Source organism: Orbicella faveolata, unplaced genomic scaffold, assembly GCF_042242905.1.
Source record: "Orbicella faveolata isolate gen_17 unplaced genomic scaffold, um_ofav_v1 contig_24, whole genome shotgun sequence".
NCBI lineage: Eukaryota > Metazoa > Cnidaria > Anthozoa > Scleractinia > Merulinidae > Orbicella > Orbicella faveolata.
In genome coordinates, this window is record NW_028301552.1 from 16798563 (window position 1) to 16818861 (window position 20299).

General features: G+C 40.6%; 4 protein-coding genes across 5 annotated transcripts in view; 2 read left to right on the forward strand and 2 right to left on the reverse strand.

The window, feature by feature from the left end:
- Positions 1-1430: 1430 nt before the first annotated feature.
- LOC110062805 (DNA repair protein RAD51 homolog 2-like) lies at positions 1431-11482 on the reverse strand. Of its 2 annotated transcripts, XM_089292819.1 has the most exons (10): positions 11360-11482; positions 9682-9795; positions 9080-9190; positions 8410-8546; positions 6209-6328; positions 5664-5819; positions 4116-4143; positions 2617-2820; positions 2371-2470; positions 1431-1911 (listed from the first exon to the last, which is right to left on the reverse strand). In XM_089292819.1, the coding sequence occupies exons 1-10, from the start codon at positions 11444-11446 to the stop codon at positions 1859-1861; spliced, it is 1110 nt and encodes a 369-aa protein (XP_089148945.1). In that variant the 5' UTR covers positions 11447-11482; the 3' UTR covers positions 1431-1858. The 2 variants fall into 2 exon arrangements, with proteins under 2 accessions (XP_089148945.1, XP_089148943.1); XM_089292817.1 differs by having other exon boundaries at positions 1431-2470.
- A 253-nt stretch (positions 11483-11735) lies between these two features.
- LOC110042697 (uncharacterized) lies at positions 11736-13653 on the forward strand. The gene is made up of 2 exons (XM_020748064.2): positions 11736-11943; positions 12628-13653. The coding sequence occupies exons 1-2, from the start codon at positions 11736-11738 to the stop codon at positions 13074-13076; spliced, it is 657 nt and encodes a 218-aa protein (XP_020603723.2). The 3' UTR covers positions 13077-13653.
- Positions 13654-14612: 959 nt separating this feature from the next.
- Positions 14613-18382, reverse strand: LOC110042693 (methionine synthase reductase-like). The gene has a single exon (XM_020748059.2). It carries the CDS (start codon positions 18247-18249, stop codon positions 15973-15975), a length of 2277 nt encoding a protein of 758 aa, XP_020603718.2. The 5' UTR covers positions 18250-18382; the 3' UTR covers positions 14613-15972.
- A 108-nt stretch (positions 18383-18490) lies between these two features.
- Positions 18491-20299, forward strand: part of LOC110062803 (uncharacterized) — a 60515-nt gene continuing 58706 nt past the window's right edge. Inside the window, exon 1 of the mRNA XM_089292815.1 lies at positions 18491-18663. Coding sequence (XP_089148941.1) covers positions 18592-18663 — 72 coding nt within the window. The 5' untranslated portion in view covers positions 18491-18591. The remainder of the gene's footprint in view (positions 18664-20299) is intronic.

The window sequence follows — 20299 nt, forward strand, 5'->3', positions numbered from 1 at the left end:
CTGCACGCCTGTGATCAGCAGCTTGTTCGTACTTCACGCTCGCATGAGAAAGACCGAGTCAACGGGACAAGATTGGGTGGACCGGGCCAAGCAATGTAATCAAACAAGAGATCGAGAAGATAAAGGTAACTTAACTTACCTAAATCTTCTTTTGAATGAAATAACGTCCGAAAGATCTGAAGATAAACTTCCTCGGCCTCTTTTAAAAGTAGTACCCCATCTTATGACCCAAAAGGGATTTTATTTTACGACAAACTTGTCCACGATGGAAAAGAGCATTCTCATTGGTTCTCTGAGAGGTCTGACTTTTCCAATACTGAAAGCTAGTTTTGTGGTGTTCCATCTGCACTAAAAATCGAATGTGCAACTAAACATACATCCAACTTCACAATAGTCAACATCGGGCTTTCCACATTGGACATCGACTTTACGGGTTTAAACATCGTACTTCGTCATTGCAGCAAAATAAAATGTTAAACTTTGCCAAACGTGGCCTGCGTTACAAACAGAAATTTAGCGCTATGCTCGTCTAAGTAAAATTCAATGCTGAGCTCTTTGTACGCACCCCACACCCGCCAGCAATTATGGGGTTTATCAGAATGACGTCACTATCCCAAATGCCTAGCTCTCTTGTAAAGCAATCGAGCTCTTCCAAACTGGCGTGGGTGTTACTAAAACAAGGAACGGGGTGCCACAAAACCTCCGAAACCTAAATTTTTTCCTTTATTTCCGCCATAATTATTATCATAATAGGCCGCAACATCGCCCGAAATGTTCATGGTTTTGTACATGTGACCTTCCCACTACATAAAACGACTAAATCCGGAGCACAGAAGCAGTTAGAAAAGAAATGCAGGGCGAAATGGAAGAGCCTGAAAAATAACTGATGTCGTGATAGGAAAAGAAGGGGGAAATGAAAAGCTCACAACAAAGTAATGATCCCGCCAGGCATGTTCGGTCAACAGAGTGCTAAATATGATTACCTTCCGTACCGTGGTGTGAAGTAATGAAATATATGAAAATCAAAATTGTTATAAGTTTGTGAGAGTGTTGAAAACTATCAGGAAACAGTAAAAAACAGAACAACTTGTAGTTTAGCATGGCACGACCCAGTGATAGACTTCTAAAGCTGAATAACAAACTTTGACCAAAGCTAAAGAAACCGCTGTAATGGTAAGATTTATTCTTTCTTCTGTGTACGGTCTTTAAAAAGCCAATTTCGATATATTAAAATGCTAACTTGGCTGCCTGGCTTGGGTGAATGAAACAAAAGAATCACTTATTCGTCCCTCGACCTGGATGCAGTTTCTTTTGTTTTACTCCCCCTAGGCCTCGGAACCACGTTAGAATTTTAAAATTATCGAAATTGGCTTTTCATATGACAAAGCAAGACTGACAAATTTCTAAAGAACAATGAATAAGCACATCTCTCTAGTAGTTTACCGTGATTTATTAACGGGATCCTTTCTGTGAGTAACACGCAAAATGAAACATAATGCGTGTAACATAACGCGCGTAACGAAACACCTGCAACGCCGATGCACTCACGGTCATTACGGGTTGACCGACATTGGCAAATAACTGTTACAAAAACGGTTATAATTTCCCTCGTGTGAGTATTCAGTTCACAAGCAAGTTGATTACGTCAACACATTCCGGTCACGAGTCGGGATTTTCATGAAATGCCACTTCACTGAAAACCTGCCACAGATTAATCCAACTTTTCGGCCCAAAACATGGTGAAAAAAACACCATTGCAATAAACCAGTCATATACCTTCTAAAATCTGATGGCTTTCTGCACTTCTGATTGAATTAGTCGTCACTGGAATGACATTCTCATTCTCCTTTCAATCAGGTTAGAATGCTGAACGAACTTGAATCGCTTGTAAGGACGGATTTCCACCGTGTCCTAGAAAACAAAGAGTGGCAATATCTTCAGCAGCGGTAAACTAAAACCAAATATCGACAATCTCAAAAGAGAATAGCGACGTTTTTTCTCAGTGTTTTTTTTCCAAGAGACAGAAATTTATCAATGGAAAGTACCGGATTTTTTTTCTCGGAATTGACTTTTCGATACTTTGGAAGCTAAATATTTTTGTGGCTACTAAAAGTTATTTTTTGGATGGACAATGACGATGACTCGCAATGGCAACGATCGAATACTATCATACACTTTTGAGATTGTACACAAAGGCAAGTTAACACATGTTTCATGGCAAATAACAAATATCGTTTCCCTATATTTTCACGCTATGAAGGAAAAAAAACAGAGAAAGTAACCACACCAGAAATCTTTTCCTCAATAATTTCACACACACCACGTAAACTATTTCAAAGAAAGTAATCGATATTTTCCTCATGAAGTCACCTTGACCTGGAGGATCTTGACGCTCCAGAACTATTCCTTGTGCATGGATTGTGTACACAAACGACGCAAACGGAGCCACTGGAGATTTGGAAATCAAAACCTTGTTTGACAACGAGAAAGAAAAAAACGAAGGAATGAAAAATTGACTCTTACAAGTGAATGACTTCCTATAACTTTTTTCTTTTATTTCTGTTACACAAGAATATAAGGAATGCGCGAGCTAAAGAAAAGAATTTCAAGTTCTACCTGACGAAACCTTTCGTCCATATATTGTACAATCAGGCGAGTGTTCACCGCGTGTGACCACGTGTTACCAAGTGCCGCTGTCACGTGACTGCTGTCATCATCGTCCGGCTCAGCGTCCGCGCCGTCAACGTCCTGGAAAGCCGCACTTCCACTGGAACTCCTCGCGTTAACGAAACGAGTTGTGATCTGATTTGTAACGACTACCTAAGAAAAATAAAGACATAACAACGCTTGCACAATATTTTCCATTCAAAACTAGACCCCATCATCCACACGAACACGTTTCGAAGTATACACCCTTCCAGTCACAACTGAACGGTGCGGATGAAAACAATCACAGCAAACCCATATTGTTATACCTCCAAACTCAAATACGTTTTCTGATCGGAGGAAAACGTGTCACATGTCATGGGCCAAAACTCACTAACTCCCTAAAGCATTAAACCTCACTATTAAACTCCCTTGGGAAACAACAACTTTACTGTACTTTCGAATCGCACGTGATCAGGTCGTGTACTATGAGAGTCCGGCAAATTTGTTGTGCCAGATTGCGTCAGGCAAATAATTTTTTTTGCGGATTTTCTATTTTTGAGTTGGGATGTTTAACAAAACACCTAATGACTGACCTAATCTCGTACCCAGATCTCACTCTGTTTGACGCCGAAAAGTAATATCCCTTCCACCTGGCCGCGGGAGATCTGGGTTCGAGATTATGACTGACCCCAAGGGAAACAGAGAGTTTGTTTCCCCGCGATGTTCCCCTCGGCGAGGGTCTCGGGGAAACAAAACTCCCTGTTTCCATTGGAGCCAGTCATAACATGCTTACAAATATCAAAATACAGGCACATCAGCAAAACAAGATATGAATTTCCAGCCTCGTTCCCAGGGTCTCTCATCTTCCCGCCCTCCCGGAGCGAGAGAGGAGGGCGGGAAGATAAGAGACCCTGGGGACGAGAATGATGAATTTCTAGGTAAAGAAATTTTAGTCTGTGTGCATTGCGAGCAAGGAAGGCCGGTTGTCTTCAGTTGCTTCATTTCAACCTTTGTTTGTTTCGTTTATGTTGTTGAATGCGCTTTGCTGGTTGGGAATAGGCAGGTCAGATCCCATTGCACTCCAGTGTCTACATTACCGAACGTTCGCGCACAGCATAAAAATGGGAAATTACGGAAAATCAACTTAACTTAAATCTCCCAACAACTGGTCGCACAGCTTTAAAGTAAAGTGTCGTTAAAGGTTTTTAAAGCGAACATCGACGCTATCGTGCGTAAAGGTAACGTAAAGCTGGCGTGAAGTTGACACATAACTCTGAGTTAAAATTTAAAAAAACAAAATTCGCTTTCAAGTTTTAGTCTTTTTAACGAAGCTTTAAACGTAAGCGTAGAGCTAGTAGTGAAGGCAGCGTAAAGCTGCTTAAATGAGACATTTACGACAGCATTACGTCAGCTTAAACAGCAGTATTAAAGGTTATCTTTTCACGCTGTGTTGAAATATATATTACCGGAATATGGAAGGTCTCTGCAAGATACCTGAAATAAAAACAGAAAATTGTATATATTTTCCACTATTAGATTTGATACCAAGCTCGATTTCCAGTCGTTCTGTGAATTGTCTTCCCACCCTCCTTCTCTGGAAGAGATTACTTTTGTAAATCACAAAACAGAGCGACAAGTGGACAACAACGAAACGTTTCGCGAGGGAACAGCTGTTTCCTCGTCGAAAAAAAGAGACTTTGGTCACTACTCAGGATTGTTTTACAAGATGCCCTTCTTCAGTTTTCTCCATATTTATCGATATATTGTCGTGTGATTGGGAAGTTATGGTTATGCTAAGAAAACAACTGCTGTGTACGTTATGAGGAAAGTGATTTGCTAAAGTCTGTCTCCTCGTGGATCACCGTCAAATCTCATCACAACAAATGTAAAAAGCACGACGGGCCAATCACAATTCGAAGCGTAATCATGCAACCCGCGCCAAGCGCGGGAAAAATAGCATTGAACCCAACAAAACATTGGTTGTCGTTTGCGCCTGATTTGTTAAAAGAACTGTTCCCTTACTCTTATTGATTCAATTACGTTGGACAGGTTTGTAACTAAAACAGCGAGTCACAGCAAAGTTTATGGACATAATAACAAATGCGTTTTTCTCGGAAAGGAATGGAACACAAGCTCCATTTTCGCGTCTTACTTTAGAGTTTGTTCGGATCATATTCAATCTTCATATCGTCTTTCATTTCCATAAGCGACATGAGGGTCAGCATTCTAGACTTCTGAAGTCTATGAGCTCAATTTCATAAGGAGAAACTACAGTACTTTATGTGGTAAATTTTTCTCTTCCTTTTTTCGGTCCCAGGTCACGATAATAGCCACACTTAAGGCTAGTTTTCACTAGCGACGGAGTCGTAGTCGGAATCGTAGTCGGAGTCGTAAGAGAGCTTACGACCTAGTGAAAATCAAAAATCGGAGTCGTAAGCGGAGTCATAAGCTTGACGGAATCGGAGTCGGAAGAATCGGAACGATTCCATTTCTTCCGATTCCGTTTACGACTCCGTCGCTTATGATCTAGTGAAAACTAGATTGTCGGAGTCGGAAGCAGAAGCGGAAGAACCAACCAATCACAAGGCTCGGAATCGAACACTGTAATTGGTTTATTCTTCGGCTTCTGCTTGCGACTCCGAGAATGCAGTTTTCACTAGCTCGTAAGCGACGGAGTTATAAGCGGAATCGGTGTTCTGCTTCTGACTCCGTCGGTTTGATTTTCACTAGATCGTATCGCTCTACGCTTCTGATTACGACTCCAACTACGACTCCCGTCGCTAGTGAAAACCAGCCTTTAGCAAGTATCACAGTTCCCGCCAAAACTTTAGCACTCAACCCAGATCCTTGAGAACCCCACAGCTACTCGTCAAACCGTAGCCGTCTAAGGGAATGTATCCAGAGAATTAAGTCTCATCTCAGACAGTCATATTTTTACCTTGTGTAACCAGTAAATGGTTTGAGAACTGCGAACGTCAACCTTTATTCTAGAAAGCATTTTTGCATTTGCTTACTTTAAAATCGCTGCTTCCTTAGAAAGAAGTGCAGTTCTTTCACTCAAGTTCCTGGAGACCCTGCTGTCAAACTCCTTCCTCACAAGAGATGCTATAGAGTCCAGAATAATCAGCTTCACACGTTTGGAGATTACCTCTTCTTCCAATCTCTGAAGCCTGAAATTTTTGGATCATATTTTGGTTTCTTTAGTCTTAAGCTTATTTGTTACACAGCTACAAAATTTCTGCCACAACAACATGCACTTTCAAAGGCCACTTCGAAGTCACATAACATTTAACAATTAAACTTATTTCCCACCAAAACTGTTTTCCTATTTTCCCCCAAAGTGTTAAAAATGAAATCATCCTAGTGCAAGGTATTTGTCAGGACCTCACCACTGGGCAGCCTTTTGAGCAATTTAAGAGTTGGTTGAACTGCTTTTTACAAATTTTGATGATAATTTCAGTCATGTCATTCCAACAGCTGTACAGTTCAGTTACTTGACACAGAATTACGCTAGTGTCACTGAGGTCTAGCATAGTGCTGATGTCCTTTTTCATCTTACCTATCCCATAATGAGCTGCATGTTGACTCCCAGTACACATGTATCCTTTCTGACAGTTGAAGCAATGACTGGTTTGTGCCAAAAAGATCTGGAAACCGACTAGATGCCATTTCAATCAATCTAAGACAACAACAAATATATGATCTTTCATACATTCACTTGCACCTTAACCATCTACAGATACATTATCAACTCACAACGTGACCAGTTCCCTGTTAGCTTGATATCTCAGTTGGTTGAGCAGTGCTCCAGTGTTTGCAGAGTGGTCATGGGTTCCAATCCTGCTCAAGCCTGAATTTTTTTCAAGCTTTATTTCCAGAGCTGCTTAAGTTGTGTTTATAACTGCGGTGATCACTAATGTCTTAACATCTTTCTCCATAGTTCAAATACGTGATCTTTCATATACTGACTTGCAACAAAAAAAACAGTGGTCAAGAGTAAAACATAATTGAAGCTTCCCATATTACTAATGTGAACATGATACTCTAACTCTAAGCCAAAATACATTCTAATAGACCATTTTACAGTTGTCTGCTCAGCGACCTGGCCTTTGTATGGCAGCGAGGCTAGAGTTGACCTTGTTTTGATACAGACCTCACTGCTTTTGTTGTGTAAAACAAGTTGTTCTGATGCTAACTAGGTGCATTTACATGACAAAAGCAGTGAGGTCTGTATCAAAACAAGGTCAACTCTAGCCTCGCTGCCATACAAAGGCCAGGTCACTAAGCAGACAACTGTAAAATGGTCTATTAACCCCAGCAGGTGCAAAAATATCACAACAGGACCACTCCACAGCATGAAAATCACTACCTGCTACAGCATGCAAAGAAACTCACCATAGCCCTGGAATAATGGATGTTGCATTTGGGCTGGAGGGTTCTAAACTTTGCTGGCAGGGTGGACAAGTGAAGTTTTTTGGGGTTACATGTTTTAAAATGAGTAAAAGCGAGTGTCTTAAGTGAGAATGACTTTCATTCTAGTATTAGTCCCAAAACTGGTGTTCTTTGCAAAGGCCTGCAGGTGCAAACGGTGTCAGTTACAACTCTCTATCTAATACATGCCTATGATATTAAGTAAGGTTAAGAATTTTGGGAGCCTTCATTGATGGTACTACTAGGTTAGAGAGTGATAATAGCTATATAGGTGGTCTAAATATCAAGTCATCAAAACTGTACGGTCTGGGAAATCTAAAAAGTTGTTCTTTTAGCTGATGTTCTTAATCTCAACAATAATGTGCTTTTCAAGAAAATATCCATACTATTCAAATGGAAGAGGTTTTTCTTTGTTTGAGTCCCCTCCCCCCCTCCCCCTCCTTGTGGGAGGAACAGTGGCCTCATGGTTAGTGTGCTTGTCTCTGGATCGAGCGGTCCAAGTTCAAGCCCTGGACCGGGACATCACGCTGTGTTCTTGGGTGGTGTATAATGCTGGGGGTAACCCTGCGATGGACTAGCTTCCCATCCAGGTGGGAGTAGCAATACTCAGAACCCAGGATAAGCTCCGGCGTGGCGGGCACCTTGGCTCATTTGCAGACTTTACGTACCTACCTACCCCCCTTCTCCACTCCTCCTCCTCACCACGCCATCCAGTCATGGCTCTGGAAGTTCCAGGGGCTCATTTCTCGAAAGCCCTGGAAACTTTTTGGGCCCACAAAGTCATTTTTATTTAATCGTTATTTAAAGACAGAAAGGTGTATACGCCTGAAACTTCATGTATGAAGGGAGCTTTTGTTCATTTTAAGAATTTGTGCATAAAACAGCTCTGTGGTCATAAGGTTTGAGATTTTGCCATGGCTTTTCGGGTGCGAAAACTTCTCAGGATCTTCGAGAAATGGGCCCCAGTTCTCCCTTTATCTTTAGAAAACCATCTTCTCCCTTACCTAACCTGACCTTCCTTATATAGATATTCCACAATACATACACACATGTACATGACAATGCATGTCTCCAGAGTACTTTCTATGAATATACAATATTTTCTTTTATATAAACCCCACAAATGTCAAGCTTAACAAACTCACAGATGTCATACCTCACCTCTTCTCAAGCAGAAGAATTCTTTACAGTTACTGTCAAAGATGCTTCGGCTTCAGAGGAGGTGAGGCTTTAAGAGTCTCCAGGGCATAACGTACAGGTGAAATGCAGAAATTACATCATAAATGATTTCCCTGTGCAAAATATAAAACTCCATACTGGGTACCCAACCTTGTTGCACTGAAAGCTGCCTCAGTGTCAATGTAAATAACACTAGCATCCAGTCCTCCTTTGTCTTGAGGCAGGGTTGCCAGCACACTGAGCATGATACAGAACTGAGTCTTGCCACATCCTGCTGGCCCTGCTATCTATGAGTTCATAAACAATGAGGACAAGGGTTATGAGACATAAATGAACTACTAGTATACTTCAAAATTTTTACTTACAGGTTCTAATTTTAATATCAAATGACGAAAAAATTCATGGTAAAAACTGTCAGTTTTTAAATGAATGACTAAAGGTTTCTGGAAAAACTTCAGCAGAAATATTAAAATTAGAGTTGTCTGACATTTCAAAATGTCAGACAACTGTAATTTTAGTAGTTAAATGAGGCATGAAGAGTTGACCATGCCAATACAACTACACAGATATGATTACAGATGCACAGACTACTTGAAGAAGTTTAAAACTTAATTGCACATGAAAATAAGGCAGAACCAGACCACCCAGAAAACTCCACAAAACAAGTTTTGATTAGGTTTTAGATTGATATTAGCTTTTACTGGTCAGTCATAAAATGTTAGCTTTTAACAGAATTTCAAGGCTTCTATGGTGTTTATCTCTGTGATCTCTGTGTCACAAAGAACCAATAAGATAAAAAAGGGAAGTAACTGCCTGTCACCTCTGTTATTGTACCACAAGTCAGTCCTCCGTGCAGCTGCTTATCAAGATCATCAAGAGATGTTGGCAGGAATGATTGTTGATGTCCTGATCTCTCAAACAGATCTAGAGCCTGAAAAATTCACTTCAGATGTATAACATAAAATGTGCTGTGGTAACTAAATATAAGCTATCTACAGCTGGCAAGACAAATTGACCTGTATTAATAACATGAATGGAGTAAGAGATAAAAGGCAGAGGCAAAGAATGAGAAGAGCAAGAAATGGGAGGTAAGCTGTCAGGCTTTAACACGTGATTTGAAAAGTGAGCACCCTCACTGTTACCTTCATTATTATAGCCAAATCAAATATGTGGAGGTAACTGTCAGAAACCAATGTTCAATAACTGAATCTACAATCAAAGGGAGATCCCTTGGTACAGTTTGTCCAAAAGGTAACAATCTCTTAAAATTCCTCTTACTATTCTATACTGGAGGATGGTGGAAGAACAGGAGTGGAGAAAAACAAAACCACATACACTTTGCGTTCAATTTGTCCTGGTCTCTAATTTAGGTAAATTACCACTCATATCCATTCAATTTCCAAGTTAACATAAGCTACTTACTGTTTGCACCTTGGGGACAATTGCTTTACCCACAGCCACCTGAATCTCTAACACTTCTTTATAACTTGCTCCAGTGAACTTAAGAAGTTCCAGGTGGTTTTTTTGAAGCACATCCTATTTGGTCCAAATGATTAGAACAGTATTAGAGCCAGTGGTAAAGTCTCTGTAAAGTTCACACAGAGAAGCCTATCTACATGCATATCACCATATAGTCTAGTGGACAAGATATTTTGGAGGATTGTCCTAAAAGCAGGAATGCTGGAAGCCCGGAAATCTAGAAATCCAGAATTCTAGAAACCAAGGCTCGGAATCCTAAACCCCGGAATGACTGGGTTTCTTTCAGATGACAAAAGAAGTCGAAATAGGAATAGTTTTGGGAGATGCTTGAGGCTCTTTAGAAAGAGAATGTATATGGGTAAATGTAATAAAACTAACTTCAGGGTACCATCATTGACTGGTACAGTTCATGTTTATATCTGAATGTCTCTTTATTGTTCAATACAATTTTCCAATAAACTCCACCAAAACAGCTACGGAGGGGGACATTGGGGTTTGCAATATTGTGGGATTAGCCAATTTTACATGCGGTACTTCAGTAGTAGACTAACACTTGTTCGATTTTGAAAACATACTTTTCATGAGGTGACTTTCGATAGTGTACATATTCTTAGTGACATATGGCACATCACAGTCCAAACTAACAGAAGGACAGATGGACAGATGGATGCTCAATCACTTTGAATCCATTCAACCAGAATTCTTATTCCAAATGAAACAGAATGGTTAAAATAAATCCAAAACAAAATATTTCTTCTCTCAAGACACCAAACAGCAACCTGGAGATACGGCACCACCTCCTTAATACTGTTCTCTACCAACTGAGCTATCAAAATGGTCAGTGTAAAATGAAGACTGCGGACCAGGGACAAAATGCAGACTGCAGACCCTGAATAGAATTACCATTTCCATCATCGAGAGCTAACCATAAACAGGCTAACTGGAGCATTATGTAGGCTAAACTGAGTGATATTCAGGCTAACTTGTGTGACACTCGGGCTGACTGGAGTGATATTCAATCTAACCAGAGTGATGTTCAGGCTAACAAGAGTGCAGACTTTTACTGCAATCAGCCTGAATAACCCTGTGTATCAATACAGTCAGCACTCAAATTATAAGATTATAGATATAGCATGATATATACTTTAAAAAGTCTGTAGTCTGCAATCTGCATTTTATCTTCAGTCTGCATTTAACCCCGGGTCCACAGTCTTCATTTCACACTGACTGGCTAGTAAAACACAGCATGAGTTAGCACAGGTAGACATGGGTGTGGGTGTGGTAGGTGCAGTTTCCCAACTCGGCTAAAATTTAGAATATTGAAGTCCATACTAGCTCAGGCAAAAGTGGAGCACACTACCAGAGCAGTGGACCATCTAGGTGTACTGCTGCTCTTTCTCACCTGGTTAGCATACTTATCAATAGCTGCTTGCCACCTCACCTCACCCTCCCCTCCCCTTCCCAGCATGTTGTTAGCTTGCCCTAGTCTGTAAGAAGTACCAAACAACGTATGTTTTTTCGCATTAGTGCACCAGACTTGAATAATATCCTGCAACCGCTCTTTCCCTACTTTTATGTTTTATATTTTTGTTTGGTTTTTGTTCTATAAAATGACGATTACCTTGCAGGTGACTATCCGATGTCTGGCAAGTCTTTCAACGATTTCAGGTCGTATTTCCCCAACACGGCGAAGTTTTCGAGACGACATTTTTACGTATATGCCCTTGTGTAGCTCAGTCGTAGATTATCGGAAGTCCATTCTGTTAGCTCCTGATTTTGCCCTTTGAACTAATATAATTTAGCTGTAATTCGTAAACACGCGAAGAGCGCGCGCGCGCGCCATCTTGTTGCAAAGCTTGGTAACCAAGCCCTTACGAGAGATTACCTATATTGGAACAACAACAAACAATGAAAAGCAAAAAGTTGTTTCGTCAACTTAATTTTTTCTTTCGATGGTTTCCTTGTCAGTGATAAGGTTAAGGAAAAGCTTGGCGTGAATGTTCCAGTGCTGTGAAAGTCTCCAAGAGCAGTGTCGCCGTGTCGTCATCCGGTCTGTGGGAAGCAGAAAGCGCCTTCCCAAACTCCCTCTTCCCCGAAACGTCATCGGATGGCTAAAGGAGTACGAGGAACCAGTAGCATTCGATCCCAGCTGTAGCTCTGATGAAGTGGTGTTCTCCAACAACAACGAAACTATCACTTTCAATGGTCAGCTCCAAGCAAAAATGCTGTTTTGAAGTTGAAGTCTATGGTGGCATTTTTTAATTTACTTCGAATATAAAACCTTAGTTTGTATCTTTTTTGTACTCATAGTGCTCTGGTTAAGATCATTGCTCAATTCCCAAAATAACATAGCATAATGGTATGATTATGCTATGATCCTAATCACAGTTTGTAAACATAGAAACTAGTTTGCCTTAACCTTATGTAACTATTTATTGTCTCATTCCCTTGGATGTAAGCACCCCCCACCCTCCCCCCCCCCCATTGAGGGGGCAGTCCCGTGGGATAGAGGCAAGGGGTGTGGATGTTATTTGGAAAAAATTGAATTAAAGCTCTTCAGGAGACTAATTTGGATATGACTCAAGCTGTTGACCCCTAAAAGATACCAGCCTGAAATTGATACAGCTAAGGCATACACAACATCATCCGAACTGCCTCATCCCTTGCCACTAAAATGAATGAATGAAAGACTTAATTAAAGTGTCAATAGTATTAAGCTTAAAAAACTAACTGGGGACACTATTCACACAATAAAATATAGCTTGACTACATTAAGCTAAAACTATTTACAAATTAATGAATACTGGTAATATATAAAATAACTTAATAAATCATGTGTGGGATGTTCCCCTGAGCAAAAATTTTAACCAGTCTCTTTGTTTTTACTAGGTAATGGCTACAGCACAACCCTGATTCTTACACCTGATGGCCGTGGTTACACCCACGGGAAGCATGAGTGGGTGTTCTACTTTAACCACTGTAGAGGTCAAGTTGCAGTTTGTGTTGTAACTGCTGAATTCAAGAAGGCTAAAGCATTCAGAACAATGCCAGCAATTGGCAGGAGAGTGGGATGGGCATATAATCAAATAGGATTCCTAACATTTGATGTTCCCATCTGGGAGGCCCTAGGTGGCAAGCGCAATGAAAGTTATCACACCTGGGATATGATAGGAATTCTGCTTGATTTGGATAAAGGGACGTTAGGTTTCATGAAAAATGGAAAAGAACAGGGAACAGCATTTTGTAAAGGGTTGCTTGGCCAAGAGGTTTTCCCAGGAGTTTGTTTGTGTTCCGGAAGGGAGCAAGCAACCTTTGTAACCAGTAGAACCTATGTGTAGAAGATAGTTTACAAATATCATTTGGTTGACTGTGAATAAGCTCCAAGGTTCTTCTGTGTTTGAAAAACTTGTCAAACCTATTTGAAAGATTTGGCTGACTGTTGTACAATGTACAAAGTAACAGGGCTGCTTCAACATAACAAATCCTAAAACTAACTATAACATGTATGAGGTACACAGTGACAGATCTAGACATGGGGCCCTGGGGCCCCTGGCCCTTGCTTATCTTAGGTAACAAAAAAAAATCGCAGAAGGAAGAAAAGCCAGCAGGGCAAGCAACACACCCTGCCCCCCCAAAGGTCTGGATCCACCACTGGTACATGTGTATGAGATATTTCCCCTTGAAAAAGTTAAAATGAGAATATGAGTGAACTCTGCAAATAAAAAAAATCTAAACTGCTTGTTTAGTCATAAGAAGTTATTGTAGAAATCACACAATAACCATTTACACTTGAAGAAAGTTTACATATTTTCTCCTAAACAGATTATCATGGTTATATAGAGTTATATAACCAAATAATATTGGAATAAAATATATGAGGTTGACTGTGCTAAAGCACACAACCCAAAGATTGGCTCTTACTGGCTGAAAGATCTTGGAACTGTATACAATGCTCAGGAATGACTACAGCTGTCTCTCTTACAGCCTACACAACTCTTCATTGTGCCTCTCAACTCAAATACTTTTTCCGATTAGAGGAGAACATGTCACATGTCATGGGTCAAAACTCCTTAGGGAAACAACAACTTGAACTTTCAACTCACACTAATCAGGTTGTGCACCTTGAAACCATGGCAAATTTGTGCCACTCAGTGTCAAGCTGATAATTTTTCTGCAGTTGTTCTATCTTTGGGTTGAGAGGTATAATGAAACACTTTATGGCTGGCCCCAAGGGCACCTCGAAGCCACAGCAGATTTGTGTGCCACTCAGTGTCAGGCAAATAATTTGTTCGCACGTTGTTCTAGCTTTGGGTTGGGAGGTATAATGAAACACTTAGTGACTGGCCCATAGGGAACCTGTTGGCCCCAAGAGAAACCATGAGTTTTGTTTCCCTTGACCCTCAATGTTCCCCTTGACAAGACATCAAGAGTCTCAGGGAATCAAAAACTTTCTGTCTCCCAGATGCTATTGTCTTTCTAGTGAGTGGAAAGAGTCAAGACCTCTGGGCAAAATTTGAAGTTGAGCTAGCATTTACGTCAGCTCTTGTTCAGATACCATCTTCGTGACTTTGATGTATCCACACAACCAAACTGGAACCAGGATTTTCTGGGTCCGGTTTTTGATTTTGTCCAGCGCAGACAGAGTACTCAGTCACTGCTGACCGGGAATGCATGAGCTCTAGGGACATGATCGACTGGCCACAGATCATCCCCTTTTCATGCTTCTTTTCACTGCAACCACAATAAAATAGTTGTAGGGACTAACACGAATTCTTATGACTGATGGGTGGTGAACTACTGAGTGCTTGATGTTTGCTCACACAGGCCATTTCAGGATTCAACTGGCACACCCTTCTAACAACTGACACATTAAATAAATTACAACCCTGAAAACTGGCTTGATTTATTTATTGCAGCGACCACTACAGGATGCATATTTGCTAAACAGAGTGCAACAGGTCTACTTAATAGTGACAAGGCAAAATTTGTTGTTCAAAACTATCTTTCAAACTGTAATAGTTGGTTATTCCTTCAGCTCAATGCTGTTCTTCCAGCAATCCAACAACAGAGTTGTACCCTGGGTACAATGCCAAAATATTTTTGCCTGTGACTGGATCAACAAAAGCCTTTCGCACAGCATGACAGTGACATGCCACAAATGAAGCAAACCCAAAGTCTTGCTTAAATTAGCCTACAATACATGTAATTGACCTGAGAGTAATGAAATAAGCAATTAAAAATTTTCTTTCCACAAAGGGATGCGTCATGTTGATATTGTCATTTGCAAAGGTGCCAAGATGTTGCCCATTCTTTCAGCCTGTGGCTGATCTCCCAGAATGCCAACAATAAACCAAACATTTGGCCATCACTATAAGATTCCTGAGTTTAACCTCTCGAGTCCCTATGTGACACATCCAAATGTCATGATTTTTTCCCCTCAGGTGCCTATATGATATTTATATCAAATTATGTCAACCTCAACAAAATTAACAGCAGTTTAAGTGAACTTGCTTATGGTATTTGAAGTTCTATATTAGACAGCCATTCTCGGTGAAAATGGCGAGGCACTCAAGGGGTTAAATGGGAAATACTATCATGCAAAGCATTACTCTCAGAAGGTAAATCAACATATAACATATAACTCTGATATAAAAAAGAAACTTTATAGTATGGAACAAAGCCCACAATATCCCATGCTGGATAGATATTTTTTATACTTAAAGGTCAGCGTCTATTTCATGACCCAACTACAAATAAGATTCTCAGTTCGTGAAGTCTACTGAGGAAATAGCTCGTTCTAAAAGGTCTTCTTGTTAAATTGGGAAAATCATTACCTGAATGTCAAGACTGTTGTGAAGGAATCTAAAATTTCACATTCATTTTTTGGAAAGGTAGAATTCATTCAATAACATTCTGATAAATTAAAAGTACAGTGGAGTGAACCCTGGTCATTAAACCCCCAATGAGGTAAAAAAAAAAAAAACTGCAGTCATAGTGATAAAATGACTCATGACTGACTGACCTACATGTACATGCATATGTGCATGTGCAGCTAATAATGAAGCCTTCAATTGTCCACTACAAAGAGGTGAAAAAAGTTATTTTTCCCATTCTGGGTTTGTCTTTATGGCTGGCTTTCATGCCCCCATAGTGCACAGTTTGTAGAATTCAGAATAGAACTTTGCCATCCAAGGTAATAAAAGTAGCCATCTCCTTTCACAGTAGATCCGCTGCTCATGTCCAAATGTCCTCAAGGTATTGCTTGTTTTCACGCAACTTCATCATTTCCTGTCTTGCTTCCTTGATGTCTACCTTCTTGTGCTCTTGAACAATCTCCAGAAAAGTATCAAACACATTCTTTGCCATGTTTTCAACATCCCCACAGATGTAAACCACTGCTCCTTTGTTGAACACCAGATCAGCTACCTCTGCAGCATGACTTCTCAAGTTATCCTGTACATACTTTGGTGGTGGTTTCCCAGACAAATCACTGATGGTATCACGGGAGAAGGAGAGGAACAGACGTGACAGAACACCTGTAGACAAGAACTGCTCAAGTTCTTCTCGGTAGAGGTAGTCTCTTTCCTTGTGCCTGCAGCCAAAGAATAGCCATGATTCGGAAAGAGCCACGTTTGTGTTCTTTTGCATGTGTTCCCTGTGCTGCAAAAAGCCTACGAATGGTGCTACTCCTGTGCCAGGACCTATCATGATGATTGGTGTTTCCGGAACACTTGGTAGTTTGAAATTGAGACCTTTCCTCTGGAAGACTGGCACTTTTGGAAACTCTTGCAAAGTCAGTTTTGATAAGTCATCAGTGAGCTTGTCATTGCTTGTGTTTGTTTTCTCTCTTTGTGCTTTGGTAATCTCAGCCAGCCAGCCCGTGCAAACACCTTGTCTTTTCGGCCTTACTCCTTTAATTGCTGGAAACTCTACTATGTTAAAGACAAAGTGTAGATGATTGGGATTCTCCAAGGGAGAACTTGACACTGAGTAAGGACGTGCCTTCAGGCGTGAAACAAGTTCAAGCAGCCTTTCAAATGGAGGTCGACAGGATGGAAAGGCATTAAGAAGGTCCAACAAGGATAATCCAGGCTCTCTTATGAACTTGGTATAATCACTTGCACCTTGCTTACTGCAAATTTCTTGAAGTCGCCTTTTCTCTTGAGGGTCACTAGTGTGCTCAGCCAAGACCCTTATAAGAGCTTTGCTTGGGACACCTCTGATTTCCAAGCATGTTAGTAGTGTGCGCCTGATGGTAGAAAACTCTGGAATGAAATTTGGCACACTAGCTGCCTTCTTGGTTGTTGAGGTTGTAAGCTGAATAGTGAAAGGAACATCAGCTTTATCTACCAAGTCCAGCTTCATTATCAGTTCTTCGACTTCAGCACTTGCATTTGGACAGACAATTCCAAAAGAGTCCCCAGGCTCATAACTCATATTACAACCTGTGATGTCAAGCTCTAGGTCTAAGGCAGTCTTGATGGAAGTACTGTCTGTTAGTTGCCTTGCCAATACCACAGTTGCCATGGAGATGTCAGTCACTGCACTTGGGAAGCTAGCACCACCTTGTAGTGGTAACATAGTACAATCAAGGTTGTGATCAGGATGATAACTGATCTCTAAATAAGGGGGCGGAACCTGAGGTATAGACAACACACTAGCTGATAAGGGTGGAACAGATTGTTTTAACTGGTCTGCTAAAGTTAGCACTGAAATAACAGCAGCACTGTCATCTTGAGAATTGTTGTTACCTGCTGCCAATGTGTTCTGATCATCAACAGAGTTCACCATGACTGTTGGTTCTAACACGGCATCAGCACTTCTGTCTTGCAAGTTTGAATCGTGACCATTCCTAACATCATCGCGTGCATCTGTCATATAAGAAAATCTATTGCTGTTCTCTAAGATTTCGTTGGTAGTAACTTCAGAAGATTTGTTCTCACCAATGACTATTGGATCTATGATATGACTAACTTCACAATCTGCAGTCTTGCCATCTGATTGAGAGTCAACCTCTGGTGGAAGGCCCAAATGGCTTCTCAAGGCTGGCCACAGCCCCTCAATCCATGGTTCTACAACCAATTCTAAACCAACTGCATCATCAGCATAACCAGTGTCGTATATCTGTCGAGCCCCCAGCTGTAGTAATCTCTTGTCCAGGGCCTTCCCGTTGTTACAGAAGTTTGTGTAGTTGGTGTCGCCTAGTGCCAGCAAAGCGTAACGACAACTCTCCAAATGATTACCAGGCAGAGTCTTCTTCTTCAATCTTCTAAAGAATTTGCACATGGTGTCTGGTGGGTCACCCTCGCCAGTCGTTGACACTACGAACACAACCAGGGCTTCTTTTTCCAAGGTGAACTTTTTCTCGGTTAGACTGAGACAGAATAGGTTCGAGAGAAGACCATGGTGTTCTGAAAACTCGTGGATCTCCTCAGCGATCGCCTTAGCCTGACCAGTCTGTGAGCCGTAAAGAATGGTGAATTTCTTCGCTAATGAACTACTTGTGGGCATAGTGATCAGTCTAGCCTTGGCTTTCCTGATTAGTTTCAAGGCGAAACGAAAAATAGTAAGGAAATTTCGGCAAGTTTCTGGATGTACAAACGTTGGGAAATATTACATCATTTTCTGTGAAATCCCAGCACGCTGGCAGCAGTGAAACATATTAGAAGACTTCCAATTGGTTCATCATCTCTTGTCCAATTAGAATCTCTGTGAGAACTCTGCATCTTCTCGGGGCTATTTTGTCACGTGATTTTTTCGACAGAAAGAAAGATGGCGGAAGGGAAAGCAATACAGCGGAAAACGGAAGTGCTCTGCGACCTTCGCTGAATTCTCGTATTTTGGACAAGGGTTATGGCAAGAAGTGCGCTTACACCGGATCAGCTGCTAAGGATATTCGATGAAGCGCCTTCTTCGAATGTTTTGGTAAGTGAATACATTTAGCAATGTCCTCTCACCGTGACTTTTTCTCTGTTGATCGCTCTGTCAAAGTATTAGTAATTTTCATCTAAGATACGCATATGAGCTTACGTGCAAATCAAGTAAAGGTACAATGAGCACCCCTGCGGGAGTTTGTACCGACTTGGTTTGTTGAAGTGTATAAAACTTGTAAGCTTAAGTATCGTGCAACACAAAAGCTTTCAGGTATTACTGTCTAAATATTTTTATTTCCTGTAGTCTCTAGTTGTTGGACATGTTTTAATTTTAGTGCGTGGCAATATTAGCCTTTTTTCTTGTGAATTTGACAAGGTTTGCCCAGTGACGCTAGAAATTTGACTGCAAGGGAAGCATTTTTATTTTGCTGTGATCTAAACTAATGTTAATTTGAACTGTTTAGTGTTGAGTTATTTATGTTTAAGCTTAATATTGTTGTTTAAATGTTCTGCTTATGTTATTGCTCTAAACCCGGTTGATAAAAGTCACTAGTCAGACTGATAGACACTGCAAAAGCAGTTTTTATGTCCAGAACATAATATCTTAAAACTTTCCCAATGTAAAGTCATCCACAAGCCATATCTTTGTCTATGCCAAATTAAATAATAAGCTTACTGCATTAGTATAGGTAGAAAGAGCGAGGCCAAGATCTGAGTTATCAGGCAAAACCAAAACTAGCAATCTTCTGTAGTATTTTGTTTTTAATGTTCCTTAGATGGTTTGCAGCAAATATTACCAGAAGCAAGTATAAATTTGTATTACTGTAGCAGTGCTCAAAATTGAAAAAATATCCAAGTTGTCCTTATTCCAAGTGCAGGACAACCTAACCCCTTGCTCTGGTTGTCCTGATGACTGCTTGGTTGCCCTTAAAATATTGTATAATTTGTTGCTTAATTATAAACGTAAATGATGTGAAGTGGTGCGAAATGGCTTCCTTGAAACATCATTCAAGAAGGATGTTCGCACTTTCGCGTTAGTTCGTCCAATAAGGAATGAAAATGCCAGATTTAAATCTGATATACCTTTATTTTGTTATTCGATTGGACTTCACAGTAATGGTAAGTACTTCAATTTCTCCTCGATGTTCCATTGTTATTTTCCTCAGACAATTGCCAATGCTTGTTTGTCTTGGCTCTATTTACTCTGAATAATGGCCTGGTTCATAACCCAGCAAAACTGGCTAGCTAATCTCTGACAGCCCCAATTAATTAACAGAATTTTCCTACCTGTAAATGTATATTTGACAACTTGCGAAGTACTTTGCCTCAGAAAAGAATGATTACCTGTGCGCCATAAGGTATCAGGGAGGCCTGGGTGTGAAAACATGGCGGTTTGCAGCTTCCATCAATGAACGAAAACAGCAGATTTAAATCTTTTATATACCTTTATTTTGTTATTCGGTTGGACTTCAAAGTAACGGTAAGCACTTCAATTTCTCCTGGGTTGTCCGGTGTTATTTTCCTCGGACAACCAGGCCTCTAATTTTACCAGTCTTTAGTCGTCTCGGATGACCGGACGACCGCTAATTTCAAGCACTGTTCATTGTCAGTGCAGAGGAACCCAGTTACTAAACAGCATATGTTTGTTATATAGCTGGAGCTAATTTGAATCTAATACACCCCCTTGT